At 35.9% G+C, this 15,938-nt stretch overlaps 1 protein-coding gene across 5 annotated transcripts in view; it reads left to right on the top strand.

Annotated features, from left to right (window-relative positions):
• The window catches only part of LOC129480692 (bifunctional heparan sulfate N-deacetylase/N-sulfotransferase 3), a 196,202-nt gene that overhangs the window by 166,619 nt on the left and 13,645 nt on the right, over nucleotides 1-15,938 (top strand). For 4 of the 5 annotated variants that reach the window (XM_055274730.1, XM_063637955.1, XM_063637954.1 and 1 more), the window contains exons 8-11: nucleotides 2,659-2,782; nucleotides 6,747-6,921; nucleotides 10,239-10,409; nucleotides 11,765-11,874. In XM_055274730.1, the coding sequence (XP_055130705.1) occupies nucleotides 2,659-2,782; nucleotides 6,747-6,921; nucleotides 10,239-10,409; nucleotides 11,765-11,874 (580 nt within the window). The remainder of the gene's footprint in view (nucleotides 1-2,658; nucleotides 2,783-6,746; nucleotides 6,922-10,238; nucleotides 10,410-11,764; nucleotides 11,875-15,938) is intronic. The other variant, XM_055274735.2, reaches the window with a different exon arrangement.

Here is a 15,938-nt window from a genome sequence, read left to right as displayed (position 1 = left end):
ATACAAAAATTTAGCCGGGTGTGGTGGTGGGCGCCTGTAGTCCCAGCTACTCGAGAAGCTGAGGCAGGAGAATGGCGTGAACCCGGGAGGCAGAGCTTCCAGTGAGCTGAGATCACACCACTGCACTCCAGCCTGGGCGACAGAGCGAGACTCTGTCTCAAAAAAAAAAAAAAAAAAAAAAAAAAAAAAGAAGTGCAAATTCTTTGGTTATAACAAAGGCTTGCTGAATCAGAGATACTAGGATAGGGCTGTGCTATCTGTGTTTTAACAAGCCCCCCAGATGAATCTGATACATGCTAGTTAGAGGACCACCGTTTTAAGGCAAGCTTGTGAAGCACATTTTTACTTTGTATATCAAAGATTACTGTTTTATTCCCTAAAATGATCTATGATTACAGACAAACTGTTCATTGTTTGGCTCAGATATAATCTAGGAAGACTACCTCTTTCAATTCATTTTTTAAGACAATATTGCTGTTGACAGAGTTATTTTAACAATTTTTCTATTGTATAGATATGGTAGATTTAAGTAAATATTAAAGAAAGCTTAATTTATAAATACTTAAATAGTATTTATTTACTTAAATATTGCCATATTTGTACCATTTAAGTAAATAAACACTAAAATACTACCTTACTTCCATATTAATACTATTTAAGGGTTGGGCGCAGTGGCTCATGCCTGTGATCTCAGCACTTTGGGAGGCCGAGGTGAGCAGATCACCTGAGATCAGGAGTTCGAGACCAGCCTGGCCAACATGGTGAAACCCCGTCTCTACTAAAAATACAAAAATTAGCTGGGCACGGTGGCAGGCGCCTGTAATCCCAGCTGCTTGTGAGGCTGAGGCCTGAGAATCGCTTGAGCCCAGGAGGCAGAGGTTGCAGTGAGCCCAGATCATGCCACTGCACTCCAGCCTGGGCAACAGAACAAGACTCCATCTCAAAAAAAAAAAAAAATAATAATACTATTTAAGTAAATACTAGCATATTAATGCTATTTAAGTAAATACTATACTATCATATTAATATTATTTATACTACTATTATTTAATTAGTACTATTAATAATACCATATTAATACCATTTAAGTAAATAAATACTAAAGAAAGCTTATCTGAAAAATAAGAAAATTCAAAGTTTTGTACAAATGGCAACATGACATAATTACTAAGCAAAATTAGAGTAATTTCTCCAAGTGAGAGAAATATTATAAGGCCATGTCTTATTACTATTGCTAACTATTGACTTGGAATATAATTATCAAGTCCTGCTCCACAGAATGTATAATAGTGTAAATAATAGTATATTTCTCTCTTAGGAGTAGCCAATATATAGAAATACTTTTATATTATGATCTTTTAAACACAGTCATAGTTACAGTATTAAATACATGGCTAAATCTTTGACAAACTGAACCCAAACTGCCTTACTTTCTCTTGCACCAATCTGACTAAGCTGCACGCTTTATCTCCTCATTTAGTCTTAGAAAACTCGAATTGTACAGTTTATGACATTGCTCACTTTTTGAAAAATCACGCCCTTGCTCTCCAATAGTCACAAATATATATGCGTACCTGTGATACACCATTCTCTTCCCTAGTAAATGCAAATTCTGTAAGTTATGTTGCTAAGAAAGGTCACCATTTTTTTTTTTCAAATTTAGCAATTTAAACAATTTTTGACACTACTAAGTACATTCAAGCTTAAGCAAACTTGTGGAAAGATTAAATTCTGTCTTGAGTTTAATTAGCTTTCATAGGCCTCAGGAAGAACTTAATATGAGAACCCAAGTATTGATTTTGGTAATGTAATATGTTAAATAATAATATATTTCGTTTATATAGTGCTTTATTACCGTCAAAATGTCTTCAAGTACATGTCCTTTCATTCTCAGAGAAAATCTATGAAATAAGTAGGCAGGTGATTTTCCATTAAGAAAGCTGAGACAGGCCAGGAGACGTGACTCACTCCTGTAATCCCAGCACTTTAGGAGTCCGAGGTGGAAGGATTGCATGAGCTCAAGTGTTCAAGACCAGCCTGAGCAACACAGTGAGACCTCATTTCTACTAAAAATTAAAAAAATTTTAAAAATTAGCCCCGCACAATGGTGCATCTCTGTAGTCACAGCTACTTGGGAGGCTGAGACAGAAGGATCCCATGAGCCTGGTGTCGAGGTTGTAGTGAGCCATGATTGCACCACCACACTCCAGCCTGGGCAATATGGTAAAATGCTGAAAAAAAAAAAAAAGGAAGGAAGGAAGGAAGGAAGGAAGGAAGGAAGGAAGGAAGGAAGGAAGGAAGGAAGGAGAAGGGGAAGGGAAGGGAGGAAGAAAGAAAGAAAAGAAGGAAGGAAAAGATAAAAAGAAAACTGAGACAAACAGAAGCTAAAAGACAAAGTCACAGACAAATCAGTCATTGAGCTGAGATTGAAAGCCAGTTCTCTCAATCCCTGCAACAGGCCTCTTTTCACAGCACACTATCTCCATTTTTTAGAACCTGCTTCTATTAAACTGCCGATTATCTATTCAATTTATTTCCAGGAGTAGTTGTAACAAATCTGTTTGGATCATTGTAATATTTATTAATGACTTTAAAGTGTTAATCATAGGAAACTGTGTTTTCATTTAACTAATTTCTGAACCTCTATTGTCTTTCCAGGTACCACTGCTTTGTATTTGTTCCTGGTTATGCATCCTTCCATCCTTAGTAACTCCCCCAGCCCAAAAACCTTTGAGGAGGTACAGTTCTTTAATAGAAATAACTACCACAGGGGGATTGATTGGTAAGATGGGTTATTAGTATAAATCTAAAAGTATATGTACTGTGCACAGTATAAACTTAGCACTAATATTTAGAAACATCTAAGTTTGTAGTCACAAATAAAAGTTAACCTCTGTGCCTTGGAAATTGATTGAATATCATAAAGGGGCTCAGAAATTTTTCAGAACAAAGTCTTCTCAGTTTATAAAGAGACTTGTTTCCCCAAGAGGATCACATGTAATTTCAATTGGCACTAATTTTCTTTGATGGTAATTATAGATATTAAGTCAGAAGAATAGCATAATATTCAGAAATTTAATTCCTTTCTACTTGTAATGAAAAAAATTTTTCATATCTTTTTATTCTTGTGCACTTTTTATGAAGTGATGCTATAGCCAACATATGTAATTTTCTATTTTCTTTGGCACATAAAAGGAAAAATAAATAAAACTAGAAATGTTTGTATATTACATGAGTAATCAAAGCTATAAAAAAACTATCAACAATACACAGAATTTAATTCTTGCCTTTGAATCAAAATTAGAAATATATCAACCATCTGAAGAAAACACTTAAAAACTAAAAATGTCAGAATACACAAAATACAGTCATGTAGTAGAGATAGATGTTACAAACTAACATGTTAATCATAAAATGTATCTAAAGGTCTTGCTATGAAGGTATAATGCTGGACAGAGAGTGGTATAAAGGAGTGAATTATAATAATTCTGCAGCATAAATATATTTTGCATGTATTTTAGCATAGTCATATATATCTCTGTTGTCAAATTGCATGATCTCAATTTTATAATTATCAGACCCCTGAGGAGCTGCTTATGAGAAGTCTGAATGGAAAAGAAATGGATTCAGTATAATTTGAGCACCTACTAGGATTTACATATATTCTAATTGTTATATATTTCACTGCCAATTTTTCAGTTCAGGGTTTGATATTGATTAATTGTGTGGTGTTACATAACAGCTGGAAAATCAAGAAACCATCAACAGTGGCCTGGCACAGTGGCTCACATGTGTAATCCCAGCATTTTGGGAGGCTAAAGTGGGTGGATCACTTGAAGTCAGGGGTTTGAGACTAGCCTGGGCAACATAGCAAGACCCCATCTCTACCAAAAATACAAGAATTAGCCAGGCATGGTGGTGTGCACCTGTGGTCTCAGCTAATTTGGGAGGCTGAGGTGGGAGGATAACCTGAGCCCACAGATGTTGGGGCTGCAATGAGCTGTGATTGCACCACTGCACTCCAGCCTGAGCGACAGAGTGAGACCCTGTCTCAAAAAAAGAAAAGAAAGAAACCATCGACTACTTCAGCTATATCTGATCACTGACTCAAATATACATGCCAGTATATAATTATAGAATAAAACAATGTTAACATCAGGACTAAAAGGACTGAATAAAAACTGCTTGGAGGTGGACAGGGATGTATTAGTATTACATTCCTGTCAATAATTGGATTCTCTGGGATTTTTTTTCAAAAAACATATTTTTGAAAAATTTATGGTAAAAAATTATTGCAATAGTTATTCTTAATTTTTTACCATAAATTTTTCAAAAATATATTTTGATCATCATGTGGCTAGGTACTCTAATAGGAACAAAAAGTCCGGCTGGGCACACTGGCTCATACCTGTAATCCCAGCACTTTGGGAGGCTGAGGCAGGCAGATCACCTGAGGTCAGGAGTTCCAGACCAGCCTGGCCAACATGGCAAAACCCCGTCTCTACTAAAAATACAAAAATTAGCTGGGTGTGTTGGCAGGTGCCTGTAATTCCAACTACTCAGGAGGATGAGGCAGGAGAATCACTTGAACCTGGGAGGCAAAGGTTGCAATGAGTCAAGATCGTGCCATTGTACTCCAGCCTGGGTGACAGAAGGAGACTCCATCAAAAAAAAAGAAAAAAAAGGAAGGAAGGAAGGAAGGAAGGAAGGAAGGAAGGAAGGAAGGAAGGAAGGAAGGAAGGAAGGAAGGACGGACTCAGGGTTGACCCAAATAACAAATAAATGTGAAGTATTGCAAAAAAAAAAAAAAACCATTTTTCAGGTAAAAGAAAATGCTGAAGTTTTATGTTTTATAGAAGTAGAAAAACTTAAGGGATGCAGGCATTTGCTTTTAACCCCTGAACTGTTAAAACACTCCAGTTTGTTCACTAATTCTTTGAATAACCTGAATTTACATTCTCTAAATGTGAGCCTATTTGTGGAGCTTCAAGTTCCCATACTAAAAATATGAACCTTTTATTTACTTCTCTATTCATCGAACATCTTTCAAATGCCTGTAAGTGCCAGCCACTACACTAGAAAAATGAGGACATATAGGCAAACAAGAGTTGTGCCCTGCCCTCTCCATGAGCCCCTGGGGCCTGGCAAAATCAACACATTATAGGTCCAAGATCCAGACTTGCTTGAGGAGGTTTTCAAAGCCTAAACTGTTCCAGATACAAAAGACTTCTAGGAAGGTAGGGCAGGTTTAAGAAGCTAAAATTTCTGCTCTTTTGTGTGATTTTTGAAGCCTTTTTCAGAACAAGCAAGTTTGAGTCAAGCTTGGACCAAATAAGATACCACTAGACACTTGAAATAATCTTAGCACTCCTGGAACCAGTGTGAGCTTCTACATAAGAAGTATCCTGAAAGTTGGCACCCTCTGTAAATAGAATGTACACCAGAACAAATAGCACATCAAACCTTCCAGAAATTTTTGTATATCTCTTTCTCCCTAAAAGGGTGCCAGAATTACATATCACCAACAAGCCAATTCCAGACAACATAAAAGGATTTCTTTACTGCTCTGAATCTCAAGATATCACTGTGTTGCACCAGCTAAGCTTTGCAATATGTTAACAACTGGAATCCTACCAGAAGCTTTATCATGTTTGAGGATATGATCTCAGTCAAAAATCTATGAACATCTCATGTGATCTTTTGGTCAAAAGAAAACAAGACACTGTAAAAAAAACAGGTCATTGCATGAATATTAATGACTTTTTTATTCAGTAATTATTGAACTACCTTGTCTTGGTAGCCTAGTGTGATAATGGCTTATGAATTGAAGGGGGTGGCAATGGAGGCTGAGAATCCCCAGAAGCTATATTTTTACAGTCACTCTAAAAAATCCCTTTTCCTCTAAAGGAAAAAGGAAAAAGCACTCTTAGTGCTTCAGAAATATTTCTTATCATATGCTGAATTAGTTATATTTGACAGCTTTATTCAGGTGGAACATTAAATGAAATCCTACATTTCAGTGCTTGAACCTATAGATATCCCTGTGTTCATTCTGCTGGTAATTTGAATTCTCTCTACCCATGAGGATATAGAACATGACCTTGGGAAATTTGTTAGAATTTTACATTTGGAATATACATACTTTTTAAACTTCTCTTACAACTATTCTAAAGAGGAACATAAGTGGCTCTATATGAGAAAAATTAAGCAAATAAGCAATATTTATACCAGATATGCTCTGCATCTTTGACACTATGTGATTAAACATAACACTGGCACAATACATTTGTGGAAAAGAAATTATTTCACTTGCAATAAAGTAAAAAATATTTTCTCTAAATCATTTTAAAATGTCTGAACTGAACATATCATCTGTTTTAATACAATTTTCTTTTTAAGTACTTGAATTTTTCTCTGTACAGTGTTTCTATATTGAGACACATTTGATATAGTTAGGTCGATCACTGTTGCAGTTTGATCACTCTGTGTCTACATTTTTGTTATCGCTTATATTTTTCCCTGATATAAGCAAAACATAAAGAAAATGTACTTGGAAAAACATCTTCCAAACACATTATTAGTGTTCTAGATATTTTTCTCTTGCTAACTATAGAGGACAAATGCTGTAAAGAAAAAGGCTTTTATTTAGGAAACACATGAATTTGTGGGACACTTTTAACATCTTTGGTCACCAGAATATGAGTATAAACCAGAATCTTATTTTGAGAAAAATATTCCTTTTCTAGGTATATGGATTTCTTCCCAGTCCCATCTAATGTCACTACCGACTTTTTGTTTGAGAAGAGTGCCAATTACTTCCACTCAGAGGAAGCCCCTAAAAGAGCTGCTTCTCTGGTTCCCAAAGCCAAGATTATCACCATTCTCATTGACCCTTCAGACCGAGCATACTCCTGGTACCAGGTAAGGAAAATGCAAATAAAATCCAACAGGGAGAAGTGGAGTATGGACAATGGAGCATTGTTTTTAGCAATACCCACTACCTCAGGTTTTCACAAAAGAGACTTGCTAGTTGTTTGATATCTACAGAAAAATGGACAAGTTTTTCTTGATTTCCATTGAGAAATTTCCTCCACTAAGTTTTTGTTCTTATTTTATTAACTTAATTAATTTAATAAAATGTATTAATGCAATAAAAGAAACTAAATTAAAATATAACAAAATATGTACTTTTTTATATCTCTGCTTCTATATATCTGCATTTTAAAGGTTATAATTTAAAATCATTATTTTTTCATCGAATACATGTGTACTCTATAAAGAGTCAGATAGCAACAATTTCAGACATTGAGGGTTATACAGTCTCCGTTGCAACTCTACCATTGTATTTCGAAGGCAGCCATAGACAATATGTAAATGCACAAGCATTTATTGTGTTCCAATAAAACTTTACTGAATAGGCAGTAGGCCATAGATTGCTGACCCTGGCTCTAAAACAGCTTAAATAACTGCTTGTACTAAAGAAACAGCTTAATGGCAAAACTAATATATATAAGAATCTTTAGGCTGGGCGTGGTGGCTCATGCCTGTAATTCAAGCATTTTTGAAGGTAGGAAGATTATTTGAGCCCAGGAGTTCAGGTGGGAAGATTGTTTGAGCCTAGGAGTTCAAGACCAGCCTGGGCAACATAGGGAGACTCTGTCTCTACAAATAAAGAAAATTAGCCAGGCATGGTGGCACACACATGTGGTCCCAGCTACTTGGAAGGCTAAAGTGGGAGGATTGCCTGAGCCTGGGAGGTTGGGGCTGCAGTGAGCTGTGATTGCACCATATACTCTAGCCTAGGTGACAGAGGGAGACTCTGTCGAAAGAGAGAGAGAAGAAAGAAAGAAGAAAGAAAGAAAGAAAGAAGGAAAGAAAGAAAGAAAGAAAGAAAGAAAGAAAGAAAGAAAGAAAGAAAGAAAGAAAGAAAAGAAAGAAATTCTACATCCCTGAGAGCCTAACATGTCTAAATGTTTCTTGTATACTCATTGCCATTGTTTTCTGATGTTGGTTAGAACCTTGCACAGAAACGATCACTTTGAAATAGTTTAACAAACTCTAGTAATAATATATATCAGATACACTTTTAATAAATCATTGCAAATAGGAAACAATCTTTTAAAACTTGTTTCGGTGATAGTTTAACCACCAGTTGGAAGAGTTTAATATGAAGCAGTCAAAATTAACATAAGAACATAGTAAAATTAATAGAGTCAATGTCTTTAGTCTCTAGGACCCTTAGTTCTCATTTCTCAGTTTTGTAACTTAAAAAATGCTTTCCTACGGTTCATGTGTTTATCCGTTCATCAAGTAATTTTAATGACTACCATGTGCAAAGTTTTGTTCTAAGTGTGATTTGAAAAATAAATGTGATGCTATACTTGAAATCGCTTTCAGCCTAATTGGAGAAATATGCATAAACAAGCATATAAATTAGAAAGTAATAAGCGATTGACATATAGACTCCTTCAGAATGACAAAGCCCACCTGACAAAGACCACCTAGGAAAGGATGGATTTATTCATGGCTGTCGCAGAGAAGCCCAAATACCAGAACCACAGGGCACTTTCTTAAATAAGGGAAAGATATGTTAAGGGGATAAATTTAGGTAAAATTAAAATGAAGAAGTGTTTTCATAGGTGCAAAGCAGAGCTATGTAAAGGAGTTATCATCAGGTCAGTGCTGAAAGCAGACTGAGGGTCCTATTTTCTTGGAAACGAAAATGTTAAGACAAATGTGGAATGTTCTATGTACAAAAACCTCTAATCTGAAATCTGCAAGTAGGCTGGATATATGACTGCTTCCCTGTGTTAAAGTGACCCACATAGCTTAGATCCTCCCTACAAGAGTGGGATGTTCCATTCTTATTGATTTGATTTAAAACAGCTAAGTTCTTGACAATTATAGTATTAGAGAATAAAGTTGCTCATTACTGAGTCCTTTTGCTACTTAATAAAAGCAGTTTTTGAAGTTCACAAGAGGAAGAACAGATTGTTGGAAAAGGTTTTGTGGCAGGAACATAGTAGGGAAAGCTCATAAAAGCAGATGAAATCTTAGATAGGCATTTTGATAATAATCTGAAAAATAGGGAGTGGAGACATCTTGGAAAGCTAAGATCCATAAAAATCCACAATTCTATACTAATCATTCATGCCAAACCTGAAGCCATCTTCTAAATCAAAACATACAGCAAATTGCAAATCGCCTGATTTGATTTTGCAACTGTTACCTTTTCCACCAAGTATCTGGAGAAAAGAGGAATAAGCCTTAATTGACTCCAAGAAAAAGAAGAAAATTGGAGCTTGGCAACCACTTAGTCCCTGAAAAATAGAGAATTTACAGAAAAAGAAGGCTTTAAGGCTGCAAGCTAACAAAATGTCCTAAATATTACAAATAAATCACAGTAGCAAAATGCAGGCCTTAACAAAGTCTAGTAGAGTTTGTAGTCCAGTGATTTGAATCTCAATTGCAGAAAATTTGCTATTCAACTAGATGAGGTAAACATCCACAAACTCACCACTAAGCCTGAATATTTATTGACCAATTTAAAGAAAAGGTGATTTCCTCAAACCCATGGGCCTAAGCCTGAGCCATTATGAAATATTTTCCTATTTGGATTGCTGCTTTCTGCATTTTCTGCACAATAAATGATTCTGATTCACTGGAAAGGTTACCATTAGACAAAATAATCTTGGCTTTTAGATACCAGGGAATGTATGATAAAAGCTGTGGATTTCAGATAATGTACGTGTCAGACTTTCTAGTACTTTCTTCATTTAAAAGAGCTGATAGGCCTTTTCTAATCTAAAACTGCATTACTAAATGGAGCAAAACTATCTGGCAGAGATAGTATGGTGCTTGTCTATTATAGATATTCACTGGACACTATAAATGGTTTGCTTATGAGCTGGAAAGAGGGCATTAACACAGCTTTCAAAAGTTTACTTTCACAATAAAATACATACACTAAGGAAACAACTCAGTAATGTTGGTGAAGGAATCCTATCAATAAGAATTCAACTTCTACCAGATAAATTCTCAAAAATTTACTCCCATAAGTATCATAACTTTAAATCCTGATGCTCCAAGCAAACATTTTCTTCCTTTACTAATTTCAAAATAGATAACTCTCCAGCAGTGAGGCACTTCTTTAGCTTTGAGACTTGTCACAAAAATTGGTTTTTAATTATTGATGCCTATGGTTCAGATTAGTTTAATTATCCACCTTTTCATCATAGCATCAGCGATCACATGAAGACCCTGCAGCTCTGAAGTTTAGCTTCTACGAGGTGATCTCAGCAGGGCCCCGTGCACCCTCGGAGCTCAGAGCCTTGCAGAAGAGATGTTTGGTCCCAGGGTGGTATGCCAGCCACATCGAGAGATGGCTTGTTTATTTCCCCCCATTTCAGGTATGGAGTAATAAGGATTTACATCATGTTAGAATCTCATTAAGTTGATGACTTTGCCTTAAGGTTAAGAAAATTTTCAATCGTTAAACTATTACTAGTTTTTCCTCTTTAGTTGTAAATAATGAGTCTATGGCAAAGAGAAATAGGCAGAAGTAGAAAAACTTTAATTTTCTAAGAGTATTTCAGGATAATTCTCCCTGCTCTATTTGCTGTGCATACCTTTCCTGACTGTAAAAAGCTTCGAAAGCTTTAGATCCCTGATTCTTATCCTGAGAATAAAGTTTGAAAGAGAACCTCTTAACCACACAAGACAAATAATGTTTTGCTTAATTAAGTGCCATTATTACCTTTTTGAACCACCTTGCTGAATTTTTGATAAGTCCTATGTTTTTCTCAGCCCCTTGAATTTCTTCTGCCTGGCATCAACCTAGATTGCAAAATCAGCCCCTCATGGAATCACGTAAGCAATCTAGTCATATCAGACATGGTATATACCTGTGAGTCTAGAGCTATGCTGTCCAGTATGACAGCCACTACCACATATGGCTATTTTAATTTATATTAAAATCAAATAAAATGAAAAGTTCAGTTCCTCAGTTGCTTTAGCCACATTTTAAGTGCTCAATAGCTAAATGTTAGACCCAGCAGCTATAGAACATGTTCATCATCACAGAAAGTTCTATTGAACAGTGCTGGTCTGGGCTAAACAGAAATATCAGAGAAGAGGTATGGATAGACAAGACCTGCTTTGCAGGCTTTGTGACCTTTAATCCTGGTCTCCTCTCATCTTGCTGGGTTCACCCTCCTTGGCGTAACAAGCAACTTCTTCTCCTTACTTTCTTGAGGAACTTTGTCCATGTTCAGGTTTCCTGAGGGTCTAACCTTATTCTCCATATAGATTATCGAAATATTTCTTCAACCCTTACAGTGCTATTCCTGAAAGGAATCATGAGGAATGACATGTTCTCTGTCAGATTACATCTGAGTTTATTATAAACTTTCTTCTTTTCTATTGTGTACTTTCCAGCTTGAATGACAGGATCATTGCTTTGTCTGTTTTGAAAGTTGGTTTCCATTTGTGATTTTCTAGTCACTTTTCTAAGCTCTCTTGGTCTTTCAACTGCCTTTTTTGTTTTCATAGTGTGACTTCTCAGATTGCAAACCTGAGTGTACTTAATTGGTGTGATTTATTTCTTATTCCAGGTCATTAATGAGGATGACCTGGATTCTAACACCAATGCATGCAATTCTGCTCAGGACAGTGTCTCTCACTGAATGAGTTCAGAGTGCAGAAATTTTTCATTATACAGTTTACATGTCTTTTTTCAATGTGCATTTTGTATTTGATAATTTAGTTGCTAATTATTGATGGGCAACAACTAAGAACAGATCCTGCTACAGTGATGGATGAAGTACAGAAGTTTCTAGGAGTCTCGCCTCATTATAATTACTCAGAAGCTTTAACGTAAGTTTATATTCTAATTAGTTTATTGACATTTCAGTAGAGAATTGATTTCAAAGAAATTGCAGTTTGGTCATACAACTGTCAGGTTACCTGTTCCTTATACACTGGTTATTTTTCAATTTGACATTAACCACCAAAAAAAAAAAAATTTCAACAGTGTGACACAGAAATGTCCTAAATCCTGTGTTAATTCCTAATTGTACAAAGGTTTCCCTGAAAGGAAAGTAGAGAAATAAAACAGTGGTAAATCTTAAAACAAACCACAAACCTTAAAAGAAGTTATCTGAAATAAGTTCGTAAAGCCTGAGCCTATTTAAGAGGCAATATGGGGCCTCTTGGAAGTATGAACAGGTGAGTAACTAGGTAGTTTAGGAACTGACTCTTCTATCATTTGTGTAATTTTCAGAAACAATGTCATACAGCAAGAAATAGTCCATAGGTGATTGAATAAGCAGAGAGAGATGTACTATTATTGCTCCTAAACAAACATCTTTTTATTTTTTATTTTTTGCATCTTTGTCTTTATCCACTATTTGACCCTGTTACCTCTCCTTCAGAGTCCTCAGCAGTTAAAGCACTGGTTTGATTTGTCTGTTTGTTTGTATGGTTTTTTGCTGGTTTCCTCCGATTTTCTTAGGTAACTGACTCTCTAAGGTCCATGACTGGGGACCAGTAAGGCACTAGGGCTGAAGAAGGCAGTCACTCTCGGAGGTGTGCCCATGCCTGATACTGAGTGCTGTGTCCTAGGTGCCTCTCTTACCTCACCCTAGTGCTGACTCTGGGCTTCACTTAGCATTTTTGAAGAAGACCTCTATCTTACTGTGTCCATTTAGAATAGTTGGCAATCAGATTTAGGAGAATTATATTTGTTCCTACCACACGTGTAGAGCAACTGGAAGATATGAGTTGGATTGGATCATGGACCTGACTCACACCATAAGTTGGGTTTTTTTTTATTACATGGACTGAGCGTTAAAAAAACTGAAAAAGACTATCATGGAATTCTTCCATTGTATTTTTCAGTATAAGACTCAGTTCCACAGATGAAGTAGTTTTCCCTTTTTTTTTTGTACTCTTTAACATCAATTTAGAAAGTGAGAGACAGGTTTCCTTTACCTTTCAACAAACTTTGCAGAAAAAAAAAGATTAGCAGAAAAACATCAAATACTGCTTATATCTCCTACAAATCAAATATAGAGACACGTAAGGGACGCATTTTGGTGTAGAGGACAAAAGAGTAGGTGGAACTCTGCAGTTTTTAGCTTTCTTCCTAAGAGTCATTTATACTTTGCTGTTATTATTAACCTTCTGACCTCTGTGTTTTCTATACTATGAGTACTGTCAGAGTTTTGTAGAGCTTAGTTCAAGTACTAACACAGACATTGGCCTTAGGTATTTAACATTCAACTTGACCTTAAAGAAAGCTGAGTGATTTCAGTTTGCACTTAAAAATTCAAGACCATTTTCTGTTCTGTATCTTTTTAAGTATCTCTTAGAAAACAAAGCTTTTATTTTCTAAACAGTTTCCTATTTCAAGTTAGGTTATCTGTGGGTCTTTTTTATAGAGTATGTAGCAAAGCATTGTATTTCAGAAAAAAAGAAGTACAGTATTCTATAAAGACAGAGTTGCTTTTTCTTATGGGATGGTCCTTGACCTGCATGCTGTGTATTTGTCCCCTCTGCAGCCAGCTCAGCAGCAAGCTTTTTATTCATCTCCACTGCTGAGAAAAGGCAGTGTAAACTTAAGAGAATATCAAAGCAACATACTATATACAAAGAACTGTAGGTCCCTTTGCACCTGGGCTGTATCTAGCTAAAATTACTGATTATATGATTCTCTAACCTGGTTGGGGGCTCAGTGGGTGAAATAGCAAGATAAGATATGTGTAGTCCTGAAACCACAGTTTTTGTTCCAGCAGTGCCACCCAGGCTCTCGCCCTGCAGGTGGAGATAATGTGTTTCCATTCCATTTCTTTTTATATTTTCTTGTCAATCATCAATTGGCCTGACGCACCTTGTAAAACCTGGCAGTGCACTAGTTGTAGAATATTGGGAAGTTTCATGTCATTGTCTTGGGTCTAAATTGATCATCCTTCACCCTATGCCCTTTGTAGTTGTTTATCTGAAACCTGTCTTCACAACTTAGTTACTCCTGTTAGAGTAACTATACTGATAGCTGTTTCTGTAGTGCTTTGGAAATATTGAGGACGACTAGAGGTACAAAACACATATCCTCAGAAATGCCATTTATACCAGTCTGTATACTTTGTACACTTTGGTATTGCTTCTTATTTTTTCTTCTTATTTTCCTGCTGGTGATAATGATGACTATCTCATTGGTGCTTAAAAAAATTGTTTTTTCTCATTGGAAGTCCTCTAAGGATATAGTAAACCACAAACCAATATGAATTCTCAACTAACTACATAAATCTAGTGCTTTGCATATAGTAGAATAAATGAATGAAGCAAGGTCTATACAAATGTTTTACTATGCAATCTTGGCATGAAAGAGTACTCCAATTTAAGAGATCTCTAAACTTATTATCTTCCATATAGAAAATTTCAGCATCAAAACTATTTTCAAGAAGAATCACAATAAGCCCCCAATGTCAAGATTGTTGTTTATTCTTTTCCACAAGTGCTAAAGAAAGCTTTCAAGACTTCTAAAGATACACAAAGTCACTGAAGAATCTGTGATGTCTTAAAATGACTTAGTACTGTCTCATGGGTGTTAAATGACATATTTAATGTTAAATAACCTGATTTTCTCAGTGATTATGTGAATGAAATAAGCAAAATAAGCTTTAAAAATATAAATAAGAACTTATTCAATCAAGTAAATTATAATTTACAACTCTTGTTCCACATACCCTTAATCAATAAATGGGATTAACATACTAACATTATTGGCCGGGCGCGGTGGCTCACTCTTGTAATCCCAGCACTTTGGGAGGCCGAGGCGGGCGGATCACAAGGTCAGGAGATCGAGACCACGGTGAAACCCCGTCTCTACTAAAAATACAAAAAATCAGCCGGGCATGGTGGCGGGTGCCTGTAGTCCCAGCTACTCGGGAGGCTGAGGCAGGAGAATGGCGTGAACCCGGGAGGCGGAGCTTGCAGTGAGCCGAGATTGCACCAATGCACTCCAGCCTGGGCGACAGAGCAAGACTCCGTCTCAAAAAAAAAAAAAAAAACATACTAACATTATTTTAGTTTTTGTGTTACATGTTATATAGTGTTTTGAAGCAATCATTCGAAATAAGACAGGAAAAACAATGCTTAGCATGGAATTGTGCTAATTTGTATACACTAAAATGAAAAATATGAACTTTTAGTTTTGCCATGAATACACCTATTCACAATGATACCTAGCCATAAATGCCAATGACAGATGTCTTCATGTTTAGAAATACTAGTTAGCTAAATACCTGAACCTGGCATCTTTATGTCTCAGTCAGTTAACCTATTTGTCAAGATGAATGAAACCAGACTATGTTATATGAATTTTTAGTACTAATTTACTTCGAAAATGTCAATAAATGGGCAACGAGAATTTGAAAGCCAGGAGTTGAGTATAGTTGTTTGTTTGTTTTGTGGATAAAGGTTAGCTAAGTCATGAAGGACTGAAGCTGCTTCAAAATTCAGAAGGACTTCAATAGCTTTTAATGTAACTTCCTTGGCAACCAAATTTATATTGCCTGGGAATTGTTTTCCTACCCACTGTAGATAAATTTGAGTACAAAAGTACCACATTAAAACTTTCTTATTAGCAAATTATAGTAGCCATAGTAACTAAAATCTGCTGGTTCTCTGGACGGCATGAAAGAACACCTAGAAATGCTGAGTAGGGAAAAGAAAAAAATAGTCTACTCTAATTTCCTATTATAAATTTTTAAGTGGTTGTAACAGTTCAAAATAAATATACATTTATATGTCCTATATATCTCTCTCTCTTCATAAAAACACAATGTGACATGTACAATTAGCTCCATTTTTTCAGATTAAAAAAAACTGGGGCACAGGAAAGTTAAGCCAAAAGATACTCAGCAAGTAAGTTGAGGAGG

This window comes from Symphalangus syndactylus, chromosome 4, assembly GCF_028878055.3.
Source record: "Symphalangus syndactylus isolate Jambi chromosome 4, NHGRI_mSymSyn1-v2.1_pri, whole genome shotgun sequence".
NCBI lineage: Eukaryota > Metazoa > Chordata > Mammalia > Primates > Hylobatidae > Symphalangus > Symphalangus syndactylus.
This window is presented reverse-complemented; position numbering and strand designations above follow the sequence as displayed.